General features: G+C 42.7%; 1 protein-coding gene across 2 annotated transcripts in view; it reads left to right on the plus strand.

The window, feature by feature from the left end:
* Nucleotides 1-27: 27 nt before the first annotated feature.
* LOC125704293 (N-acetyl-beta-glucosaminyl-glycoprotein 4-beta-N-acetylgalactosaminyltransferase 1-like) overlaps nt 28-26,685 on the plus strand; it is a 91,334-nt gene continuing 64,676 nt past the window's right edge. Inside the window, exons 1-2 of one of the 2 annotated variants that reach the window (XM_048969737.1) lie at nt 28-1,743; nt 23,469-23,581. In XM_048969737.1, the coding sequence (XP_048825694.1) occupies nt 1,602-1,743; nt 23,469-23,581 (255 nt within the window). In that variant the 5' untranslated portion in view covers nt 28-1,601. Of the gene's footprint in view, nt 1,744-18,666; nt 18,861-23,468; nt 23,582-26,685 lie in introns of those variants that run through there. The other variant, XM_048969738.1, reaches the window with a different exon arrangement.

The raw sequence follows: 26,685 nt of genomic DNA on the forward strand, positions 1-26,685 counted from the left end.
AGTGCTCATTTCCTTAGCTACAGATCGAATGAGGAGTGAGATATTCACCGCTTGCAAGCACAGGTTTGACCTGACATCCACGCCTATCGTCACCATGCCTCTCCCAATAGATGATCGCGGCGTCTGGTCGCAGGCTCCGCTTACGGTTGGATGCTTAGCCTGCCCGTTAAAGCTTCTCCTAGTTCGGTTGCCCGTCAGCGTGATGATGCTGCTGATGGGAGAGAAGGTGGAAGCCAGGGAAAGATAGATGCTACGATCGGATCGAGGATACCGATGGTGGCACATTATTCGATTTTTTTTCCCACTGAAGACATCCTTTCTAAAGGATACTTTTACCTAAAAAAACCATAAGGAACAAAACGAGGATATGGACGGACGTTAGTGCAATCAATGACATTTCAATGGATTTGTGAAATATCCAGCACATTGTCGCCACATAACGTTGTGCACCAGTTTTTTGATTTTTGCTCTTGTGAGTAAATCAAGGGTTGTGTTTTATATATGCTGGGAAAAGCACGGCACGCACGGTTTCTTAAATGGAAATTTAAACACAAAATTACTGGAATTAACTGTATTTCGCTAGCGAAATCACGGCACTAATGCGCCTCCCAAGCGTCAAAGCGCACTCCACCTGGGAGTTCTCCGACGGAGATTTCTATCCTGTTGGCACTTTTAGGTGTTACTTTTCTGTCGAGGTTTAATAAGAAAGCTGCATAAAAGTGACAAAATGGTTGTGTTTCGGCCGAATTTTTTGTTCTAAATTTACCGAGTAATCAAAATAAATAAAACCCAACTCGTCGCGTGTATGTGATTTTACTGAATCGGTTATTATCGTTAGTTATTGGAATGGAAATGTACTTAATGTGATATATGGATCACACGTTAAGAGTATTTTTAATTAAGTCAGGCTAGTAAAAAATGAAAGTTTTGTATCAGCCCTAACGTTAAGGCTGCCATGAGAATCGATGACTGATCCGTTGGGACTAATAAGCAAAATGTCGGACATTGATTATTTAAAAAGAAGCACGCAGAATAAAATCTGATGGAAAAGTTAACTTGACCACAAAAGTATCAAAAAGGACACATGCAACAGGGCTATAATAAGATCAATAGCTGACAGCTTCTTTTTCCTTTGTAAAAAAACCCAGCTCCTCTTTCTGCGTCGTGTTTTCACTTTTTTCTGTAACGTCATCAACGGGAAAAATACGAAAACTATCTGAATCGTAAAATTTTACAGATTATATGCTTTTATCTGATGACGCTATTAAAACATAGGTAAAGTAGATAGCAGTGGAGCAAAGAATAAGTGAGAAGTTAACGATGCATTTTCTAAGCAGTTGTCTTACAGGAAGATAAACTACTACTTAACATGGAGATGATTTGCGCATTTAGTTTAAATGTAATATTTCTCTGAATCAAATACACAACCCTGACTCTTCGCATATGCACCGGGCGTTCAAGGTGAACTGTAGCTTGGTTCGTGAAGGCATTGTGTTTCTTGACGGGTGCCCGTTTTTCAGTGCAGTTTCCATCCCTGTTATTCGTCTGATACTCACCTGTATATGTTTTGAACCGGCTAAGCGGGTTATGGTTCTGCGAAGATGCTGCGCTTCCCTGTAAAGAAAATCCGGAAGCAGTTCAGACTGCTTCTCTTGTTAGTCCTGCTCACCTTTGCAGTCTGGTTTACGTACCTACACATCAACCAAGGCAAAGCTATCAAAGTCCATCTAAACTACGGAAAAGGTAAGAAAACAAACGCTGCACCTACAACTTTTTGGTAAAAAAAAAAAAATGGTTGACGAACATATTAAGTGTAATAAACATGCAAACATGTCCAATACAATTTTCAAGGTATTGCTACATTGGCCTATATGTGAGTCAAACATATTACAAATCTTGCGCCAATATACAGTAGGCAGGAAACTGACCAGAGAGCAGAAACTAGATACACAAATAATAACCTCATAATGAAGTCAATGATAGTAGTTAAAGATGGACATTAAGATGAGAGCTCCAAGTATTGGAAGAATGGAAATTAGTAGATTGTAGGCCCATATACACACAAGGAGTGTCTAATATTCATAGGCAGTGGTGTAAAGAGTTACTAAGACTGAAGTAACAAATTTCCAGAGAACATTTAATCTGCTAGGTCAGGATTTCCTTTTATTAGCTTTAATTAACCTAATTAAACTGATTTATTTGCCACGGTGCTGGGGCTTTTGTTCTGGTTAAATCCAAGCAACACATAAGCAGTAATTTCTGGAGCTAGACTGTGCCAGTTTGTTGGCATCCTGTGTGTAGCAGTGGGAGCCATCAGCAGCATGACTGATAAACTCCCCACAAAACGGGATGTTCAGTGACACTTACAAGGGGTACAAGAGAAAGCAGCCTATTAAAAAGCAAGCATAGCATCAGGTGCTTTGTATTACAGTTGGGAAATTACAGATCAATTCTCTTTTCACTATACACTTTGGAAGATGATCATATGGTAAATAACTTCAAAACCACTATAGCTGTTTTCTCTCTCCTTTGTTATTTACTTTTTATCCATCCATCCATCCATCCATCCATCCATCCATCATCTAACCGCCCATCCTGAACAGGATCATGTGTTAATACAGTATTTATGTTAACTTTGAATATCTTCTAGAGAGTTGTACTGTGAACTGAGTTTTGTGGTGGGATACAGGTGGGGAGTGCTTACTCCATAAGGAGAGGAAAGCAAACAGTGTTTCAAGTTAGCAGGGAAGCAGGTAGGATGGTCTCAATGGATGTAGGAGACTTCAGAAGATGCACATAATATAATACAATATAATATAATATAATATAATATAATATAATGTGAGGGCGGTATGGTGGTGCAGTGGTTAGCACTGTTGCCTCACACTTCTGGGACCCGGGTTCGAGTCTCCGCCTGGGTTACATGTGTGCGGAGTTTGCATGTTCTCCCCATGTCGTCGTGGGGTTTCCTCCGGGTACTCCGGTTTCCCCCCACAATCCAAAAACATGCTGAGGCCCGTAGGTGTGCCTGTGTGAGTGATTGGTGTGTGAATGTGCCCTGCAATGGGCGGGCCCCCCATCCTGGGTTGTTCCCTGCCTCATGCCCATTGCTTCCGGAATAGGCTCCGGACCCCCTCCGACCCAGTAGGATAAGCAGTTTGGAAAATGGATGGATGGATAATATAATGTACATGTCTATATTAGGCAGGAAATACCAGCATCGACTTTGACTGGTGCCCTGAGTGCACAGATGTACATGGCATCTTACCAAGTGTTTCTCCTTATATCAAAGGAAATGGTTTCCATTGCCAGTGTGTCACTTGAAGATCATCCCCCCATGGGTCTCCTCTTTTTGTGGTAAAATGAAGCACCGATTTAACCGATTTAACCCCATCAAGCCGCTGAAACTGGTGGTTTATCGCTCTCCCACTCTCACACCAATAAGTAGCTCTGTAGCCTCACACATCCACGGATGGACGTCTGATTCCTGCCTCCTTTGTGCATGTGGATGTTGTATGTTATCAGCATGTATGTGTAAGTTTACTCGGGGTACTATGGTGAGCTGGTGTCCAATATAGTGTGGCTGGCTGGGTCAGGAGATGGATCACTGGATGGGTTATCATCATTGTAGTCTTCCACTCTGTGTGTAAAGAGTTCTGCTTAGAGAGCTGCACGGGCATTATAGTTAATCCCATCCTCATTTGTCTCTGTGAACATCTAAACTGTCCCCACCCCATCCCTATGATCACCAACACAACAACAGTACATAGTAAAATAAAACATCTATATATTTGCCTTTAAATATATTAATTATTAACGGTTCCATAAAATGAAAATCTGACTTTACCTCGGTATAGTTGAAAAAGGAGAATTTGATATATGCAAATAACATACCGTGAATCTCAAACACTGTTGTTCCCTCTTTCAAATATAATTCTTGAATATGTAAAAGAAGGAAGTAAAGCAGATTGTTTGGAAATTCCTGGACTGTTATGGAACAGCCTTAACCACGTCCCCAAATGTAACATATGTCAGCCCACTTTCAAGCTCAATGGACCTGCGCATTCAGACTTCAACAGTTCTGTAGCTATTGTGAAGAATGAAGCGGAGAACAACAATGAAAATGGGAGGCTGTATGCACAAGTGTGCCATTCGAGGCTATGATGGGGATGTCTGTACTTTACATACCCTACCCAAGGAGCTGAACTGTCAACAGGCATGGCTGATGTTCATCTTTAACAGTCAAGGGTATGTTTCCCAGAAGCTCCTGTTAGCAACTTAAATAACTAGTTGGATCTGTTTAGTTGCATGATCCTAACTATGTAAGTTGGTAATGTTGCTGTGTAGCAGGGTTAGTAGTAAACAACCTTCTGAAGTCTGTGATACTAACATTGAAAAGTACTTCATTAATTTTTATTAGTTTACACATATCTAATTGATACTGCAGTAACAAAAGAAAACATGATAGAACTCCAACTTCATTATAAATAACACATTTACAAGCTGCTCAGGTTACTGTTTGGAATTCTCAATAAAACATGCATGACAAAGCTAGCATTGCAAAATCATTTGCTGCGTGAGATGAAAAATAATTTTAATGTTCTTGTTACACTGCTGAAAACAAAGTTATGATTATGCCAACGTTCTGCCTAGGCTGAAGTGGGACTGTTACAGTTATGTGCAGAAAATTGTTCCAGGAAACATTCAATGAGAAAACTTAGCACTCATAAGCGACATTTGCAACGTCCAAGCAACCGGCTGGTCCTCAACATCTTATTCCTCCTCTTATACAGGCTTAAACATATATGGTTGGATGCATAAACACTCCATATTTCACCTCACCTGTACTGATCTATGTTGGTTCTGTGTGAGCCATTGCAGTGCCTCACCGTACACCAGCCAATCAGAGCAGAGCTCATGACCATGTTATTGAGTCCACCATTTAAGGGAAAACAGCCTGTTTCATTCTAGGACCAAATTATAGGGTTCTCCATTGGCCTGTAAATCCAATTCTAGAAATTTTTCAACCGAACCAAGTTCATGCACCTTCTATGTAGGTAGACACCAGAGAATAGTGTGAAGGAAAAAATGTATTCTGTGGCACCTTAAAATTACTCATTTGACACTGCCAACAGGTGGTGGTGGGGTGAGAACGAATAATTTAACAGAACAAAATAACCTATAACTAATATAGCAGATATAAGAATATTCATAGACTGCGGTGTTACCAGACAGTTGTTACTGCAGATTTGTTACACATCCACGTTATTACTGCATTCCCCATTCCAATGCATCCTTCTTTTTATCACCAGTTTACATGGGTGAATGAGTGTGAGTACCTCGCAACTGACTGGCATCCTGTAGACATGTCGTTTGCTTTGTGCCCTACGGTAATTATTACAGGCTTCAACCCTACTCTTCCCTTGTGTTAGCTAAACAATTATAGAATATCTATGGATGATTCATTTTTATCATGAACATTAAATATTGATAATCTAACAGCTGTTCAGCTCTTCTGAACACATCATAGATGGCAGCAACTCATGTTTAACCTGCAGTTCTCTATCTGTTCCTATGAGTTTGGCCAGACTATGCTGTGCTTGCTCTGCTTCCGCAGAAATCCAGTGAGTTAACCGAAAGCTCATTAAACTCAGCCAGCTATTTGCTGCTGTTCTGCTGCCATATATGGTGTTTATTTAGAGCCTATGAGTCATGAGGCTGTTACCTGAAAGTTGCAGGCAGGGGAAATCACAGGTGACTCCTTTGATTAGTTAGATCTCAAGGCATCATACTGGATTTTCTTCATTTGACCCCTGTGTCGAGCATAAGAATTTATAATAACTGAAATATGTTTGTAGCTATATATACAGAGTTTGGTAGAGCACTTTTAGTATAATATATACAGTATGGGGTAACAGGCACCATTTGTATATTGAATGATCTAAGTTTATATTAGTGTATAGTATATTGTCAGTTGCTAGTTTTTGTGTTTACTTTTTTTTTGATGGCACCTTCTGCTGCATATTTTCTTCTTTTCATGTGTGTTGTCTTTGGTCTTTTAAATCCAACACTAGCATCTTTATCTACATTTGCTGTGGTCTAATGAACGCCTGAACTACAGGCCAGAGAGCAGGCCATCTGTGTGAGGATGAGGGGAACGTTAGAGACCTATGACAGCCAGAAGAAGTGACAGTACATCACAGCATTCTGTACAAGAAGTTTTACTTTAATATTTTGGAGATGAATCAGGGACATCATAATCCCAAATTTGGTCAAAACCCTGTAAGTGACTGCATTTTCCCTAGGGGGCATTCTGTAAAAACTGGAGTAATAATTATTATTCTATTAAGTGGTGAACTTTCAATAACCTTTTCTTATTTGGTTTAGTGCAATAATTCTATTCCATTGCAGGGCAATGAAATGAAATGTATGATTATGGATCATTTTATATTTGGATTATTTTTTTATTAATGGAAAGTGTATAGGAGACATTACACTTAACCTGTGAGAAAGAAATGCAGTATTTTTTAAAACCACCCAATCCATAAGCATTAGTGCAGTAAAGCAAAATATTGCAGTAAAGCATCGTTTAAACATATTTGCTGAATTGTATTTTGACTTATAATTAGCGTCCATTCAGGCAAAACAATTGAAATACGCAATATATAGGCTAATAATAATAAAAAATTTGTGCTCTGGTTTTCCTGGAGCCCAGACCATAATGACAGAGTTAACAGCGGAGAGGGAGTATATTGGCCTGCTATTGCAGAAATTCTGCAGATGTTGTTTGATGCTGTACAGTAGCACAGCTTGGCAGTCTGGTCATGAAACATGGTCCAATGAGGCAACAAAGGAAGTCACAGCAGCAATGGAAATGGCACCGAGTTAACAAATATTCAGCTGTTATGATGCAAATTGCAGAGCACATACACACACAAACACGCATTCACTGGCCACTTTATTAGGTACACCGTGTTAGACATTTTGTCTTGATAGCATCACTCAGTGGCTGTGGGTTTGTCGGCTGCACCTTCATAATGTGAGTCTCCCATTCCACCACATCCCATAGGAACTTTATCCGATTGAGATCTGGTGACTGTGGAGACTATTTGAGTACAGTGAGCTCATTGTCATGTTCAGGTAACCAGTCTGAGATGATTTGAGTTTTCTGACATGGTTCGTTATCCTGCTGGAAGTAGCCATTAGGACCTGGGTACATTCTGGTTATAAAGGAATGGACATCGTCAGCAACAGCACTCAGGTAGTTTGTGGCATTTAAACAATGCTCAATTGGCACTATGGGGCCCAAACTGAGCCAAGAAAATATCCTATACGTGCTATTACACCACCAGCAGCCTAAATTGCTTGCACAAGGCAGGATGGATCCATGCTTTTGTTGTTTACGCTAAATTCTGACTCTACTCTCTGAATGTCTCAGTAGAAATCGACATGACTGGACGATGCTTTTCCACACTTCCACTGTTCAGTTTTGGTGATTTCATGAGTTTGTGCCCAATCAGTTTCCTGTTCCTGTTGTATGTCCCTGTTGTGGGGTTTGGTGCAAAGTCACTTAAATCACCTTTTTACCCCATTCTGGTGTTTGATTTGAACATTATCTAAAGCTCCTGACCCATATCTACATTATTTTATATATTGTGCTTCTGATGTATAACTGGCTGATTAGATATTTGCTTCAACAAGCAATTGAACAGGTATACCTAAGAAAGTGGCCTCTGTGTGTGTGTGTGTGTGTGTGTGTGTGTGTGTGTGTGTATTAGGTTTATATTACATTGTGATAGACCGAATGTCTCCCAGCATGTAATAAAAATCTGTTTTTGACATTGTGGGGACCGGTTTTTAAATGTCCCCATAAAGATCTGTGAATGCAATCAAAAAATTAAAAATGTCAAATGTCTTGTATGTTTGCTTACTTATTGTTAAGGTTAGGGCTGGGTAGGGGTTAAGGTTGCCACGCTGAGATTAGAGTTTTCCCCATACAAATGAATGGATTGTCCCTACAAAGATATAGTCACAAACGTGTGTGTGTGTAAAAATACGTTAATCCATCCAACCCTGTTACTCATCTATTATGATATTGAAGTATGCACCAATGAGCTAAAGCATCACAATCACCCCCATGTGAAGTGAATCATTTTGGATCTTTTAATTCTGATCTCATAAAAACAGTGTGTGTTACAGTCTGGGATACTAGACAGTAAGCTAACATTCGGTGCAGGTACTCAAAGTTTTGAGTGCAGAATACCTCTCTTCCGGGGATCTCCCGGTCAGCCGTTGTGAGAGTGGTCCAAGGATCCACAATGGGGTGTTGAGCAGCCAAGACTCAAAATGCGGGAAGTGAATGAAAGGTATCTGGTACAAACCAGCAGAAAGGCTACTGTGGCAGTAATTGCAGATCATTCTAAGGATGGTCACAAGAGTGATGTGTCATGACACATTACGCACTAATGGGTTTACCTTTGCCTATGTGAGAGATTTCTTGAGGGTTGCACTCCACTGCGTTTGTAACATCACAGGAAGGCGTCTGTGTTGCACAGCGAGGGACCATCTGTGTTTTCTTCCTCTCCTCTATCTTGTTGCGCAGACGTGTACCTGCAGCAGAAGGCCCCTTACTTCCAGGTTGCCGCTTATAGCTTCCACCTCCCCGTGGGATTTGCACCAGCAGTAGCGTGAATTGCCCTCCGCATGCTCCTTATTTGGTGCTTGTCCAGAGCGACCAGCCTTCTGTCACTCTGACTCATTAGCTGTGGGGTTTGTGGTCGTGCCGCAAACGTCAGGGAGCCCGCAGCGCTGTGGCTTCCACTCCGCAGACCCATTTCAGGCAAAGCCCACCATTTTTGGGCAACACTTACACAGAGGCTCCGTAGCGGCTAAACCGAATCTTTGCGGTTTTAATTCAAAGGGAAAATAGTGATATGCATCTCTGTATTCTGTAATATAATATGCATTTATAATATACATTTAAATTAAGAGACATTTTACAGAACACAGTTGCTGATGCAGGCCAACATACTTGCATAAAACTGAGCCGGTTCTTGGGTTGTGTGATACGGAAATGTAAGAGCCTAGTCTGTGCAGAATCTGCACCACACTGCACCATGAACAAAAAAAGTTGTGTCCCCAGTGTGGAACTGAAATACATTTATTCTTTTTGCCTTTTTGAGCATATGTCCTAGGTTTTTGTCAGGAAGTACATCAAGTGCAGTTAAATATAGCATTTTGTAACGATGTTTGTGCTTTGGCCCTTAATCCGTAAGTCTTTGAGAGGTATTTATTTGGTATGCCATTGATAGAAACCCAAAGCGAGGCTCGACTCGTCATTTGGAACTGCTTTAACCCTCAGAGCTCACAGCAGACATTCAGAGGAAAACACGGAAGCCTTTTCAAACGCTATGTGGCTCATCAGGATGCACACACAGCCTGCCAAGATGCTAATGAACTGAATGCTTAAAGTAAACATGATTTATGTAATTTGGACTGATTTTTTTTTTTGCTTTATATGGACGTTAGATATATGCCACAAGGTGGGTTTTATGGTTGGACGTGTGTGTGTGTGTGTGTGTGTGTGTGTGTTTCTGGGTGTGTACTTACAACTTTGATATGTACAAGCATACACGCATGTACATACATGCATAACTGTTGACTCTTGCATTTTTTTATGAAAGTAAATGACTGTACATGATGTAACCAACCTTGTAGTAAGACTGTGGCAGCTGCTGTTGCGCCTCATTACTAATAACAATAGCTAACAAAGGGTTTGCCGACATGGCAGGTCAGTTGGGTCATAGATGCCAGAATGCTTACTCTAGTGAAGGTGTGAGTTACAGGGGAAACATGCAGGCCATGCAATTATCATCATAGAGATGGCATGGTGAAACAAGAGCATCCATCCATATCCCTGATAATCTGCATGTTAGTCTTGGAAGGTCATGGGATATTTTGCAGATAACAGGAAGCAATAAGTGGGCACATTATGGCAGCTAAATGGGCAGCACTGCCAACTCATGGCGTGTGGAGTCCCTTCGGTAGGTCAAACTTTCCATATGGAGCTTCCCCTGGTTTTTTCCCACAGCCCAGAAACATGCAGTTAGAGAAGCTGCTGTTTTCAGTTTGTCAGTTGTGTACAACTGTGTATGTGTGTGTGTCTTGTGCTGGACTAGCTTGTGCCCTGTGATTCTTGGATATGCCCCAGGCTCACTACTGTGCTGTGCTGGATAAGTGAGAGAAAGATGGATAGGGAAAAGTGCAGGATCAAATCCCTCATTTTGACCATAAGGAAGAACAGGGCGGTAATAATGACCTCCTAATTTTACATCCACAATTGAAAACACTGTCAGGAAGGCTAAGGCTGATGTACACTGTGCTGCACTGAAATAATGGGCAGCTGCAGCCTGCTGTCATGTAGCCTGCTGAGCTTGACCTGCGTGTGATTGGTACGTCTCTGGAGGGGCTGAAGTGAGCCAGTGAATTAAAGCAGTGTTTCCCAATCAGATCCTTGGGGACCCACAGATGGTCCATGTTTTCACTCTCTCCCAGCAAAAATGTGGACTGTCTGGCAGGGGGCTTGGAGGGAGCAAAATTGTGGACTGGCTGTGGGTCCCCGAGGACTGTAGTAGGAAACACTGAATTAAAGCACGGTTTATATCATGGGCTGTTGTTGTAACAGAAACTCATTCGCTGTTTATCTGTCATGCTAGCTGTGAATCAGTGGTGAGGCCATCAGTGTGAATTGCCTTGCAGTGTTTGGGGGGAGAGTCCGCATTGCATTTCATTTACATTGTAATAAGGAAAGCAATGGTTTTGTAGTACCTTTCTAAATCCAAGATGGATTATCGCTATATATGGACTGTAGTGGTTCCCTTATCATTATTCCTGCTTGTTTGAAGGTGCAGTGTTCTGTAAGTAATACAGCGAGTCAGATAATGTCAGCTCTGCCTCTTGTCACAGCTTTACTGAATGGACAAATAGCCTGGAAGCCCCAGGGTCTCCACTCGGTGTAATGAGTTTGATGATAAGGCACAGAATGAGAGTAAGATCAGAGAAACAGCTGAAAGATGTGGCTTTGGTGCCAAGGAAAGGACTGAGCTTATTGGGTTGAGTGTTTTTAAGCACTTTGTTCCCTTTTTAGTACCTGTAGTGAATTAGAATTTGGTGATCAGTGGGCATTGTTTATACACCACAGCACAACAACGAAATGTCCTCTGCATTTAACCCGTATGTGACATAGCAGGGGACAGCTAATTCAGCACCCGGGGAGCAGTGCTTGGGGACAGTACCTTGCTTAGCGTACCTCAGTGGTGGCTTGTTGGTCAGGGATTCGAACCTGTAATCTTCCAATTCCAAGTGCGTTTCCGTAACCATTTAGCCACTACTGGCCACGATGGGCTAGTGCAAGGTGGCCATTTCCTGATTCATTACTTATCATACTTCACCTTTATTTTCACAAGGACGACATAGGCTAAATTGAATTTTTTTCCTTCCTTTAACTATGCCAGCCAAATATCTCAGACACCTTACGCACTGTAGTTAGTGTTAGGGTTATTAACACAAATATTGAGCTTGTTGTTCATGTAAACATATTTAAAAAATGTATTTAGGCACTCTGCACTCCGCATGCCCTTTGGCTTCCTTAGTTCTCCAGCTCGTCTCACTCCAACCGTATCTTCCCTCTGCGCTTCCCCTCCCTCTCCCTCTCTCTCTCTCTCTCTCTCTCTCTCTTCTCTCTCTCTCTCTGCCTCCTGCCTTCACTCCTCTCTATCTGCCTCTCATTGTGTGCCGAGATATTCTATGGATCAGACTGAGATTTCAGAAACCATCACCAGTGCAGTAATGATTCTCGGCAGAGAGACGAAAGAAAAAGGAAAAGGCTTCTTAGACATTTGTATTAATAATTGGGGCATTATTTTATTTCAGAAAATGTAATTTTCTATCTGTAATAGGTCTCAAACTCAAAACCACAAAAAACTGGGTCTGTAAAATGGGTTCAGGCCATATGTAACCAGAACTGCATTGTGATCACCCACTGAACGTGTTTAAATCATATTAGCGGAAATAGCAAATTAGCAGGAAATGAGCCAGGTCTGAGGTGTGTTCATTTTCTACAAAAGTGGTAGTATAGTAGAAGATTTCACTATACTTGTACTTTTCTTCATATACCTCTCACTCTTTCTGCAGCTTTCTTACTCAATACCCAGCAAATTTATTGTTATGTTTCTGTGCAGTTTGTTATAAATGGTTTCACATTGGTGTCAGTGCCAAATATAGTCTAGGATAGTGAATTTACAGTTGCTACTGTATAATGTTCTTCACAGACTGCATGGTCCCAGAAATATTAAACCTCTTTTATTCTTGCATGCGAGGAGCACTCATTACAGTACATATTATAGCAGTCAAATTGAGAATCAGACTTAGAAATTGTGCTTTTAAAATGTAGTGTACTGTGTTGGGTTACACATCGAATCTTCTTATTGGATCCGGTGACAGACAGACTGCCTCAGGCAGGAGCCACATGCATGGATCTGTCTGGATAAAGGCTTAATGGTGTGCAGCTGATGCACTTTACCTGAGTGAGCTGAGAGACCTGCCACAGATAAGGGGGCAGTGGGCTTCACCACCACTCCCTCAATGAGCCCCATCAGTGAAATTACTAATTTTACTAAATCATGCAATTTATTTGTTGAACTTTTTGTATGAGGTGAGATTCATCCATTAGCTCCAGAACCCATTATCCACCGCAGAGTCACACTGAGCCAAGGGTTTATCCCAGAAGCATGGAGCATAAGCCTGGGGACACACACTGTCCTATACCCGTTATCCAGTGCAGAGTCATACTGAGCCAAGGGTCTATCCCAAACACACGAAGCTCAAGCCTGGGGACACACAATGTCCTATACCCGTTATCCAGTGCAGAGTCACACTGAGCCAAGGGTCTATCCCAAAAGCATGGAGCATAAGCCTGGGGACACACAATGTCCTATACCCATTATCCAGTGCAGAGTCACACTGAGCCAAGGGTCTATCCCAAAAGCATGGAGCATAAGCCTGGGGACACACACTGTCCTATACCCATTATCCAGTGCAGAGTCACACTGAGCCAAGGGTCTATCCCAAACACACGAAGCTCAAGCCTGGGGACATACACTGTCCTATACCCGTTATACAGTGCAGAGTCACACTGAGCCAAGGGACTATCCCAAACACATGAAGCTCAAGCCTGGGGACACGCACTGTCCTATACCCGTTATCCAGCGCAGAGTCACACTGAGCCAAGGGTCTATCCCAAACACATGTAGTTCAAGCCTGAGGACACACACTGTCCTATACCCGTTATCCAATGCAGAGTCACACTGAGCCAGGGGTCTATCCCAAAAGCACGGAGCATAAGCCTGGGGACACACACCGTCCTATACCCGTTATCCAATGCAGAGTCACACTGAGCCAAGGGTCTATCCCAAACCCACAAAACATAAGAAGGGAACCCACACACACACAGACACACACACAGACACACATACACGTTTATATTCATATCTTTGTGGGGGTTGTCCTATAACCATCCCAAGGGAGATGGGGCAATGTTACATTTTGCACTTTTCAATATAATTTAAGAATATCTAGGGAGAAGCAGCAAAGCTGCTCTTCAGACCTTATTCTTTATGTCTTTAATGCTCTCTGCTGTCTGATGATAATAAATATGAAAATGTATAACCCCGACCCAACAATAATTTAATAAACGTAATTCAGTGTCACAGTATGGTAAGGCAACTTTTTATATAGTTAATGTGAAATTGGGTAATTGTTTTTTAAATGTGCTGTGTGAATTTTTCATGAAATGCCCCATGAGTATTGAAGTTTAGTAATAATATATTTGAGCTAACTATTAAATTCTTATTGTGTTAAATTAAGGAAACAGGATATGTTTAAGTTCACTATGACAAAATTGTCCTGCCTCCATCACTGATGTTCATTGAAAAACTGCTGTATGGTTTGTTTTTTTAGACTTAAATGTGAGTTTTCCATAACCAGCACTAGATTTCTTCTTTCGTTGTTGTACAATAAACATTCAGATAAAGGGTTCGCTGACTGGAAACAGAAAGTGTTGGATGTGTCAGCGATGTCTCCAAATGCTTTCTTCATAAATTTGTTAATTGTCATCTTAGAGTTCCCATTCAGATTAGTCTGGTGCTGAGGTATCACCTGCCGCATGGCGGCACTCAGGTTCTCATCCCTGAGGTGGTTTATCGTGTGGTGAGTGCGGCAACGCACTGTAATCAGCACATGCTCCTTACCTCTCTCTCTTAGAGCCTGTGAATGCTACAGCTTTGTATATGTTTTAATATGATGTAAAAATGAAAAACAGACTTGGGTACTGTATATCAAAAGTGTAATTATTAACTTTAAATTATTAACAAAGTGTAACTTTGTATTTTTAATCCAGTAATAATGAGATTTATTCTATTCTGGGTAATATTGTCTTTTATTCTATTTTATATATAAGCTCCATATATATTACGGTCCATACGTGAAGAATCCGTTTTCATCCAGCATTCCACACACAGGCAATGAGGTGTCTCAGAAATGCCCATAATGTGTGCATGGTCTGCAACTGGCTGGAATCTCGCCGAGGATGTCCTTGCTTTGTACACAGTGCTTTCTGGGAGCTTCTGCCTCACCATGACCCTGTACTGGATTGGTGTTTATGGAGGATAAAAGGGTGGATGGGTGGATATTTTCGTTATACATTTGCAGACCTCATTATATTATGGCTGTATTATATGGCATTTCTGACATACAGTAAGGATTTAAGTAGAGTTTCACCCATACTCTTTCGCAGTAAGTTCTGGCCTCTCTGGAAGCTGCTGCCACGCTCGTATATCATTTTGGACAAACGTTTCTGCCAAAAAAATGTAAACACATTACTGATATGATTAAAAGTACACTTAAATGTGGAAAGACTCATCAGTCACCCTACAGCTTAAGGGCTTCACTATGCATTAGTCCAGTTGGTTCCATGGAAGTTTTGGGCATCTGAAGTTCACCCTAATATACTTTTCTGATATTTTAAATGATATTTTTAGGCAGATTTTTTTTAATGCATTGAGTGTAAGTATATGAGGTGCATTACCATTGTCGGTGTTGCTCCTGAGCCCCTGGCAGGTTCTTTGAAGGTGCTTCTGCCCTTGGGTACTGTCTCACAACGTCGGCTTTCTATGAGTGTTTTGGCAAGAGCAGTCTCAGCTGCCCCAGTACCTGGATGGAACTGCTTGCTGGGCAGGGATGCTGTGGCATATGGCTGAGTGATTCCTAGGAACAGACAGAGAACAGGCATTATGTCCTGGGCAGGGAACAGACCATTATGGGTAGTTATGTGTGAGAGCAGTTAGTTGCTCACAAGCACACTGCTGCAGGCCTTGGTCACAAAGGCTGAAATAATCACAGGTCGTCAGCTGCACCTGACGCAGAATAATGAGCATAGTGTGGATAGTAGGCCTTAGTCTACAGCTAAATGACCATGCAATTGCAGGATTCCTTGGCACAATTTCTCGATTGCTAAATCCAGGTCACTAAATCCAGCCCCCCCCCCAGACTTGGATTGGAGCCGCTGGGGGCTGAGACACAGATGCTTTTTACTCTCCGGCGGGCGTGCCAGCAGCCACGGGGGAGGGGGGCTCCCAGAGTGGCTCCTTAAGGCCTCCTGGGGGCCACTCGGCCTCCCCCTTGGCTCGAGTCCAGACGGAGAGAATGGAGCACAGTCTTTGCTGCCTCTGCACTGTGGAAGGAGCCTCTATTTCCCTCTCTTCCCTCTATTTCAGTGAGGGTGGGGGGGACTGTTTAGTAAAGGCTCCCTTTCAGTCCATTTAAAACTCACTTACTTTGATGGACAGAGAACTCAACCATTCTCCCACTATAAATAAATGTAATAGAACTGCTAGTACAGCTCATGTTAATAGCATTATAATTCAGCATAAATAATTGCTCACCAGGCAGTAACATACATCTATTTTTCCCACACTTCCAGTCTCCTGTAAATATGAGGGAAGGTCTGCAACAAGGTCTTGTCATACAGGCTCTTCTGAATGTGAGCTCAGTCTTGGTTGGCAGATGTGTGGGTAGGAAAGTGGACTGAAAGAAAACTGGATCTTATACAGAAAACAGGGTTTTAAATTACAGGTTACGAGGGGTACTGACTGACAGGAGCCTTTGAAATGTGGACCATTCAAGCTCACACACATTGAAGTGCATGAGCATTAGAGCGACAGCTTTAAGATCCCTCAGCAAATGCTTAGAAAATGACGATGGATCTATCCCAGCTTTCATTAACCAAGGGAACTGAGAAAGGATAAACCTTGGGGTGTGTGCTGCCACTGTTTCTGCTTTTAAAAATGACCCTGTTTCAATTAACAGGTGATCTCCAAAACTGTGTGTTAATAAAACCACAAAACTGTGAATATAACCAGTGTTGGTTTTATTCCTGCAGATTTCTTTTTAATTCATCTATAGAGGGAGTTGCTTTATGCACATTATGAGCACAGAACAGTTTTTGTTCTCTGAAGGATGCATAGCTCTCTGCAAATATGCACAGTGGGCCACTCTTTTCAAGCATGACTTACGCAGTGTGCAAATTATCATTCCTCTGATCTGGGATCTGTTTTATAAAGGTATTTCTGATTCTGGTGATATGTATATGTTTAAGCTACTGTTTTTTATTATTATATTTACTTCAAAGCCACCAGATAAAAGTTTATTTCTTCTGTAGTTTCACAAAGAGATACTATGATATGAATTTTAATGTGCCAGTTTAGTCAGATTGCTACAGTAATGTTGGATAGCATCTGTCTTGCAATGGGTGAGATCATATTCATGCCAATGCATTTCTTCATTTTTAAGGACGGTATATATTAAATGTTAATGGTGTTGTTTTATGGAACAGACAGTGCCAGCTGTAAAAACAAAGAGAATAATACATCAGCTGTGCTGTGCTGTGCTGTGTGATAATCTTACTGATTTTGCTCATGAAGAAGCCATTCGCCTCCACGTTCTGGGCTTGTTTAAGCCACGCTGGACTGGCCTGGGCTGGTCAGTTTTATTCCTGAGCTCTTACCTTGGATCATATATCAAGTCCTCATATTCTGCTTTGTTTCTGGTCCTTAAAATCTCTGTTAGAATTTGCCTCTGGATGTCTATCCTAATGAATAATGATTTCTGCTGTATGCCTTGTATACATGTCATGCCTGGAGTGCAGGCGGCAGAAAAGTAACCAAAGCCACCGCTTACAGTAAATGTTGCCTGTAGCCCTTGTTTTCATTGTTGATTCCTGGTGATAAAATGTTTTATTACGCTTCAGCTTTATTGTCGGTGTCTAAAACCCATTAGCCAACATAACGCAGCTGCATCACTCTGTTAACATGATGTCATAATTCTAGACATGACAGCCTTATTTTGGTGGCCATTTTGTAGCCGTTCTCTGCTGATCTTTTTAATCTTTTATAAATTTCACATTTACTAGCTTGTTTTGTTTTCAAAGAACCTCATGAGGCCTTCAGCTCACGAAGGACATGAGCAAAGCAGGTGAAATGAGCCCCAATGCAAATTCGGATGTTGATACAATTGGTCAAATGGGTTTCATAGATGGCAGCTACACATATAAACCCTCATCACATTTTGCAAATTAAATCAAGGGTGAACTATGCCTCTGTTGCATCCCCAGTCTGGAGATAGCCCTCTGTTATCATTACTGACCCCTTAACCTGATGACAGTATCTTGAATATTTTATTAAGGTTATTTTGCATGCATGTGATGGTGCAGTGCGGAGAGCCCTCATGTTGGAGAATTTGCAGATTCCTTCTAACCACCTATTTGTGCTACCCAACTGCATTATTCGTTTTTCATTTAAAGTCAACATATTTAACCTGTCTGGGCCTGCCCATATCTCTGCTGTTTTTGTGTAACACAAAGCTCTCCAATGCTCTTTTCATAGGTATCACTGTTGCCGTCTCCTAGAAACCCCCTGTATTAGACCCATGCAGCTCTGTTAAATGTACAAGTAAATAAGATCATTTCCATTGTTGTATGGCTGCAGCAAGGCTGGTGAAGCTGCATCATTTTCCATTTCATTCTTCCTTCATTTTTATATGCCACAGATTGATCATCAGCCACGCGCCTCCAACATTCAGAGCGCGTGTAATTTTCAGGGCCCTTGTAATGTGCAAAATGACGTATGAGGGATCAACAAATTTGCTTTTCTCTGGGTGGTGTTTGAGGATGGATTTTTGGATTGGGTTTTCCTGCAGGAATATTTATGCTCAAGCCATGATAACCTGTGAAGTGTTATTCAACCTGCTGTTGGCATTTTATAACCAAACATTCAGCTTTAGTGGATATTTGGAGTATCTTTTAAAAAATGAAGCTGACTCAACTCATATCTGTCTTATCCATCTTAGTTTATTTATTTATTTTTTGTTCTTTTTCACAGCTCTTCCATCTGTCAAGCTCTGAGCAACCTATCTGCCGGGGATCTCTAATGCAATATCCTGCTAAACTAGAAACACAAATATCCTTTCAAAAATGTGAGGCATTTGTAAAACAAAGTGTCCTCTAATCCATCTGCAAGCCTGTCAGGACCAGATGCATTCATCTGGACCCTCATCCCTTCCTGGATAATGGCCCCTTTCGCTATCTCTCTTATGAGTATCACTAGTGGTTGAAGGTTCCTCAGCACTCCTCTACCCGTATCTATGTTGCCTCCTCCAAACAGCTTTGTTTTTCTGGAAGAAGGGGTTGGTGTGGTGCTCCATGATTCATCCAAGGCCGTGGTCAAATTCAGGCTCCATGACGTTAATTGGTATGAATTAATTATAAATCTATGTCTATGAATTGTAGGAATAAAAAATTGCAATCTGCATAATACAGGGCATTGTCATGGAGTTTAAAAAGCTGTGAATGGATAAAATATATAATATAAAGTATATAGCTATCAAGCACAACAGTAACTTTTTCAGAACTATTGATATACAATTGAAGATTTAGCAAACATGGCTGGCAGAAATTGTGCTAGTATTCTAAAAACTTTCATAATTTTCCCTTTTGCCTAAACCCTATTCCCTGCGTGCGGTGGCTCCCACCTGCAGGGGTGTGGCTCTGGGTTTCAGCCCTAGCCCTGTATGAGTTTGCAGACTCTCCCTGTGTTACTTCAGTTTCCCACTGCAGTTCAGACACATGCAGTTAGTAGAACTGGTGCCTCTGTATTATGATTGTGTGTGCCTATAGTGTGCGCTTATGTATGCCCATAGTGTGCGATTGTGTATGCCCATAGTGTGCGATTGTGTATGCCCATAGTGTGCGATTGTGTATGCCTATAGTCTGCGCTTGTGTATGCCCACAGTGTGCGATTGTGTATGCCTATAGTCTGCGCTTGTGTATGCCCATAGTGTGCGATTGTGTATGTCCATAGTGTGCGCTTGTGTATGCCCATAGTGTGCGATTGTGTATGCCCACAGTGTGTGACTGTGTGTGCCTATAGTGTGCGTTTGTGTATGCCCACAGTGTGCGATTGTGTATGCCCACAGTGTGCGATTGTGTATGCCCACAGTGTACGATTGTGTATGCCCATAGTGTGTGATTGTGTATGTCCATAGTGTGTGATTGTGTATGCCCATAGTGAGCGATTGTGTATGCCTACAGTGTGCGATTGTGTATGCCTATAGTCTGCGCTTGTGTATGCCCACAGTGTGCGATTGTGTATGCCTATAGTCTGCGCTTGTGTATGCCCATAGTGTGCGATTGTGTATGTCCACAGTGTGCGCTTGTGTATGCCCATAGTGTGCGCTTGTGTATGCCCATAGTGTGCGATTGTGTATGCCCACAGTGTGTGACTGTGTGTGCCTATAGTGTGCGCTTGTGTATGGCCACAGTGTGCGATTGTGTATGCCCACAGTGTGCGATTGTGTATGCCTATAGTGTACGATTGTGTATGCCCATAGTGTGTGATTGTGTATGTCCATAGTGTGTGATTGTGTATGCCCATAGTGAGCGATTGTGTATGCCCACAGTGTGCGATTGTGTATGCCTATAGTCTGCGCTTGTGTATGCCCATAGTGTGCGATTGTGTATGTCCACAGTGTGCGCTTGTGTATGCCCATAGTGTGCGCTTGTGTATGCCCATAGTGTGCGATTGTGTATGCCCACAGTGTGTGACTGTGTGTGCCTATAGTGTGCGATTGTGTATGCCCACAGTGTGCGATTGTGTATGCCTATAGTGTACGATTGTGTATGCCCATAGTGTGTGATTGTGTATGTCCATAGTGTGTGATTGTGTATGCCCATAGTGAGCGATTGTGTATACCTACAGTGTGCGATTGTGTATGCCTATAGTGTGTGCTTGTGTGTGCCCATAGTGTGCGATTGTGTATGCCCACAGTGTGCGATTGTGTATGCCCACAGTGTGCGATTGTGTGTGCCCACAGTGTACGATTGTGTGTGCCCATAGTGTGTGATTGTGTATGTCCATAGTGTGTGATTTTGTATGCCCATAGTGAGCGATTGTGTATGCCTACAGTGTGCGATTGTGTGTGCCTATAGTGTGTGCTTGTGTGTGCCCATAGTGTGCGATTGTGTATGCCCACAGTGTGCGATTGTGTATGCCCACAGTGTGTGATTGTGTGTGCCTATAGTGTGCACTTGTGTGTGCCCATAGTGTGCAATTGTGTATGCCCACAGTGTACGATTGTGTATGCCCACAGTGTGCGATTGTGTATGCCTACAGTGTGCGATTGTGTGTGCCCACAGTGTACGATTGTGTATGCCCATAGTGTGTGATTGTGTATGTCCATAGTGTGTGATTGTGTATGCCCATAGTGAGCGATTGTGTATGCCTACAGTGTGCGATTGTGTGTGCCTATAGTGTGTGCTTGTGTGTGCCCATAGTGTGCGATTGTGTATGCCCACAGTGTGCGATTGTGTATGCCCACAGTGTGTGATTGTGTGTGCCTATAGTGTGCACTTGTGTGTGCCCATAGTGTGCAATTGTGTATGCCCACAGTGTACGATTGTGTATGCCCACAGTGTGCGATTGTGTATGCCCACAGTGTGCGATTGTGTATGCCCATAGTGTGCGATTGTGTATGCCCACAGTGTGCGATTGTGTATGCCCACAGTGTGCGATTGTGTATGCCTATAGTCTGCGCTTGTGTATGCCCACAGTGTGCGATTGTGTATGTCCACAGTGTGCGCTTGTGTATGCCCATAGTGTGCGATTGTGTATGCCCATAGTGTGCGATTGTGTATGCCCACAGTGTGTGACTGTGTGTGCCTATAGTGTGCGCTTGTGTATGCCCACAGTGTGCGATTGTGTATGCCCACAGTGTGCGATTGTGTATGCCTATAGTGTACGATTGTGTATGCCCATAGTGTGTGATTGTGTATGTCCATAGTGTGTGATTGTGTATGCCCATAGTGAGCGATTGTGTATGCCTACAGTGTGCGATTGTGTGTGCCTATAGTGTGTGCTTGTGTGTGCCCATAGTGTGCGATTGTGTATGCCCACAGTGTGCGATTGTGTATGCCCACAGTGTGCGATTGTGTGTGCCCACAGTGTACGATTGTGTATGCCCATAGTGTGTGATTGTGTATGTCCATAGTGTGTGATTGTGTATGCCCATAGTGAGCGATTGTGTGTGCCTATAGTGTGCACTTGTGTGTGCCCATAGTGTGCAATTGTGTATGCCCACAGTGTACGATTGTGTATGCCCACAGTGTGCGATTGTGTATGCCCACAGTGTGCGATTGTGTATGCCCACAGTGTGTGATTGTGTGTGCCTATAGTGTGCACTTGTGTGTGCCCATAGTGTGCAATTGTGTATGCCCACAGTGTACGATTGTGTATGCCCACAGTGTGCGATTGTGTATGCCCACAGTGTGCGATTGTGTATGCCCATAGTGTGCGATTGTGTATGCCCACAGTGTGCGATTGTGTATGCCCACAGTGTGCGATTGTGTATGCCTATAGTCTGCGCTTGTGTATGCCCACAGTGTGCGATTGTGTATGTCCACAGTGTGCGCTTGTGTATGCCCATAGTGTGCGATTGTGTATGCCCATAGTGTGCGATTGTGTATGCCCACAGTGTGTGACTGTGTGTGCCTATAGTGTGCGCTTGTGTATGCCCACAGTGTGCGATTGTGTATGCCCACAGTGTGCGATTGTGTATGCCTATAGTGTACGATTGTGTATGCCCATAGTGTGTGATTGTGTATGTCCATAGTGTGTGATTGTGTATGCCCATAGTGAGCGATTGTGTATGCCTACAGTGTGCGATTGTGTGTGCCTATAGTGTGTGCTTGTGTGTGCCCATAGTGTGCGATTGTGTATGCCCACAGTGTGCGACTGTGTATGCCCACAGTGTGCGATTGTGTGTGCCCACAGTGTACGATTGTGTATGCCCATAGTGTGTGATTGTGTATGTCCATAGTGTGTGATTGTGTATGCCCATAGTGAGCGATTGTGTGTGCCTATAGTGTGCACTTGTGTGTGCCCATAGTGTGCAATTGTGTATGCCCACAGTGTACGATTGTGTATGCCCACAGTGTGCGATTGTGTATGCCCATAGTGTGCGATTGTGTATGCCCACAGTGTGCGATTGTTTATGCGCACAGTGTGCTATTGTGTGTGCCCGTAGTGTGCGATTGTGTATGCCCATAGTGTGCAATTGTGTATGCCCATAGTGTGCGATTGTGTATGCCTATTGTGTGCGATTGTGTGTGCCCATAGAGTGCTATTGTGTGTGCCTGTAGTGTGCGATTGTGTATGCCCACAGTGTGCGATTGTGTATGCCCATAGTGCGTGCTTGTGTATGCCCATAGTGTGTGATTGTGTATGCCCATAGTGAGCAATTGTGTTTGCCCACAGTGTGCGATTGTGTATGCCTATAGTGTTCGATTGTGTATGCCCATAGTATACGATTGTGTATGCCCATAGTGTGCGATTGTGTTTGCCCACAGTGTGCGATTGTGTATGCCTATAGTGTTCGATTGTGTATGCCCATAGTATACGATTGTGTATGCCCATAGTGTGCGATTGTGGATGCCCACAGTGTGCGATTGTTTATGCCCATAGTGTGCGATTGTGTATGCCTATAGTGTGCGATTGTGTATGCATGTGCATGCCTGTGCCAGTCCTCAGATGGGCTGGCATCGTGTCCCCGGTGTTCTCCTTTACTATGTAAGCGGCTGGAAGATGAATGGATCATTCTAAATGACTAATGGAGCAGGCCAACAGTAAACAACAATAGTAACAGTAAACCAGACCAATAGCCAAATAATCTTTATGATTGTCTTCCTGTGCTTACTGTCTCGTTCTCATGGTGATTCATAATTTTCTTATTTTTTTGCCTGGGAAACTGTAGGGAAAATGAAGCAGGCTTGTCCGTGTGTGTCTGATGTACCCGTCATCCCTCAGATGCGGAGAAGCAGGCAGGAGGGACTGACACCAGCCACCGGAAGAGCTCGCGCTTGGCTGCCGGTCACCATAAGAGCGATGATGCCAGTGACAGCCGTGAGGTTGAGCCCGCGGTGAGTATCACAAAGAAACCCCACAGCCTCAGACCACGGCGTTGCAGCAAGAACGTTCTCTCCCCAACATTTTCTTGCTGTGTTGGGATTTGGATTGCAGAAAACTCAAACAGAAATGAATAATTAGTGGTTTTGTTGTCATAAACATGTGCTTGTTTAATGTTCTCACTGGAATAACTTGTACTGTAATTCCTACTGAAGTGTATTTCTTAATCTGCTAAATTAAAACAGCTGATTAATAATAAGGAAGTTAAACAGAAGAGCCAAGTAGCAATCACTTTATTAGTATGTATTTATTTACTGGATAATTGACAGGAAAATGGATGGAGGGATGGTTAGATGGATGGTTGGATGGATGGATGGATGGATGGATGGATGGTGATACTTGTCAGATGGCTCTCCCCTAATCTTCATCTCTGCCAAAGGGTACATTGTCCACTGAAGTAATTTATGCATGTACAATTTTTGTTTCTTATTAATCTGAAGATTTCCCTTTTCTCTGGATTGGTGGAGTCCTGACCAAATAATTTCTGTTTAATACTGAAGTGATACACTTTACAAGGGAAGTCATGTGACCAAAGTGGATCAAAAGAAAAGAACAGTTCATTAAAAGAATGGAAAACACCCATTTAATTTTAAAATGGAGTAATCAATTAGTTGTATAATACCACCAGTCTCCAAATGCTGGGGGGCAGGTTCGGGTGGCTGTGTCCCAAACTTCACTGTGTTTAACCAGCAGCGCTTTGGCAAATTAAATACCACTCTGCAGGATTTAAAAACATGAATCACGGTAGATTTTGTTTCTTTTATTTATAGCTGAAAGATAATGGGCTTTAAGTTTCCGCATGTACCACAGAGGATGTGCAGGGCCGGGGTTAGCACTGGTCGGGCAGGGACCCATGCAGCATGTGACATGAATAAGAATGTATCAGCGGCCGTGGCCTCCAGCTGAGAGCGATGAGTCCCACTGACTTCCTCTGCCTTCGCAAAACGCAGAACAGCCTCAGAGGGTTAAGTCTCTGTACTTGTGATCGGAAGGTCACTGATTTGGATCCCGTGCTTGGCAGCATAGTCACATCACGGTTGGGCCTATGTGCAAGGTCCTTAACCTCCAGAAAAATGCTCTGAGGGGGCCAGATAAATAGCTGACCCTGTGCTCAGACCCCAAGTTGCACTCTCACCTGCATATTTATATGTGTGTGTCTCAACAAAGGAGAGCAAGGTGAGGTGTGTTTACTTGTACTCGTTCTTGTATAAATGGTAAATAAAGCCTAATTTATCTTTTCTGACCTTGTGCTTTATGCCGAGGAGCCCTGCTTCCCTGCCGTCCCCATTTGTTTGTCTAAAGCACTTTCACCTTTGGTGGGAGGTTTGAGGACATTGCTTAATTAAAGGACTTTGGGACAGGTTTTCACCCAACCCACCCCCGCCACCAATCCATGTCTATGTTCAAATGCTCACCCGCCGGGCGCAACTGGCACTGAGAGGCAAGTTGAGTCAGTGGGCTGGCAGATGAAGGCTGGCTCTTGCATCGTGCTGGCGTCTCCGTGAGCCTCAGAGTTTGCGCTGTCTCCCGCTGCTGAACAGATCTGCGATGGATGCTTGCCATTTCAGAGGAACCACCTTAAAGTCCTTTAATTCACCTTTTCTCCACTCTCTCATGCATCCCTCATTTTCAGGGCTGTTTTTATACTGCCATGTTACTGGAATTTGTTTTTGGCAGCCAAGCCATAAAGGAAATGCCTTGTTGTCCAGAAACATTGCCATGCATCCTGATCAGATGATTCAGATGATTTTTGACAAATGTAAGGTAATACATTCAGAGAGCAGAAATATAAAGTACAGATATTATATGGGTTCCACTGAAATAAAGGTAGCTGATTGCGAGAAAGATCTCAGTGTGTATGTTGATGCTTCCATGTCCTACTCTCGCCAGTGTGAGGAAGCAATAAAAAAGGCAAATAGAATGTTGGGTTACATCTCTAGCTGTGTGGAGTTTAAGTCAAGGGAGGTGATGCTACGATTATGCAATTCCTTGGTAAGATCCCACCTAGAATACTGTGTGCAGGTTTGGTCACCATACCTTAAGAAGAACATTGCTGTCTTAGAACGTGTTCAACATAGGGCTACAAGAATGATTCCTGGTCTTAGAAGAATGCTTATGAGGTTAGATTAGCTTAGCTGAATCTGTTCAGCCTCAATCAAAGGAGATTAAGGAGGGAGATGATCCAGGTACTGTATATACTGTAAGATTCTACCAGGTCTGGATACTATTCAGCCAAATAGTTACTTCAATATTAGTTTAAATACTATAATTCGTGGCCATAGGTGGAAATTAGCAGGAGAACATTTTGGCGGTTGGAGCCCCACCTCTGCTATATGTTTTATCCTGCAATTAGGCTGATCAATTACATTGTGTGTGACTGTGTGTGTATGTACCCTGGGATAGACTGGCATTCCTTCCAGGCTGTACCCCTGTATAGTGCCTTGTGTTGTCTGTGATAGACTCCAGCCCCCCCTCCCCCCTTTGTCTAGGGAAAGCAGAAGGAAGATGATGGATGAACAGATAGATCCATCCATCTGCCTGTCTACTTCTATAATAGCATACCCCATATAGGGTTGTGGTAAGTCTGAAGTATATCTCAGGCAGCACAGGACACAGGGCTGGAAACACCCTAAATAGGGTACCAGTCCATCACATCACAAATCTCCACGCAGTACATTAGAACATAAGAACATAAGAAATTTACAAGCCACTCGGCCCATCAAGCTCGTTTTGGAAGAACTTAACTAATAGCTCTGAGTTGTTAAAATCTTACTGTATCTAGCTCTGATTTAAAGGAACCCACTGTTTTAGCTTGCACTACACTAGCAGGAAGACAATTCCATACTCTAACTACATGCTGTGTAAAGAAGTGTTTTCTCAAATTCAGTTTCAGAGGTGGAAATTTCAGGTACAGAAAGTACAAATCTGGACCATGATTTATCTTCAGCCGATCAGTTGAGCATAAAGAGTCATAGTTACAGAGTACTCCAAAGGTTGGTTGAAACAAAATCCTGGTCTGGATTTGTACTTTCTGGACCTGAAATTTCCACCTCTGTTC

Source organism: Brienomyrus brachyistius, chromosome 11 (genome assembly GCF_023856365.1).
Source record: "Brienomyrus brachyistius isolate T26 chromosome 11, BBRACH_0.4, whole genome shotgun sequence".
NCBI lineage: Eukaryota > Metazoa > Chordata > Actinopteri > Osteoglossiformes > Mormyridae > Brienomyrus > Brienomyrus brachyistius.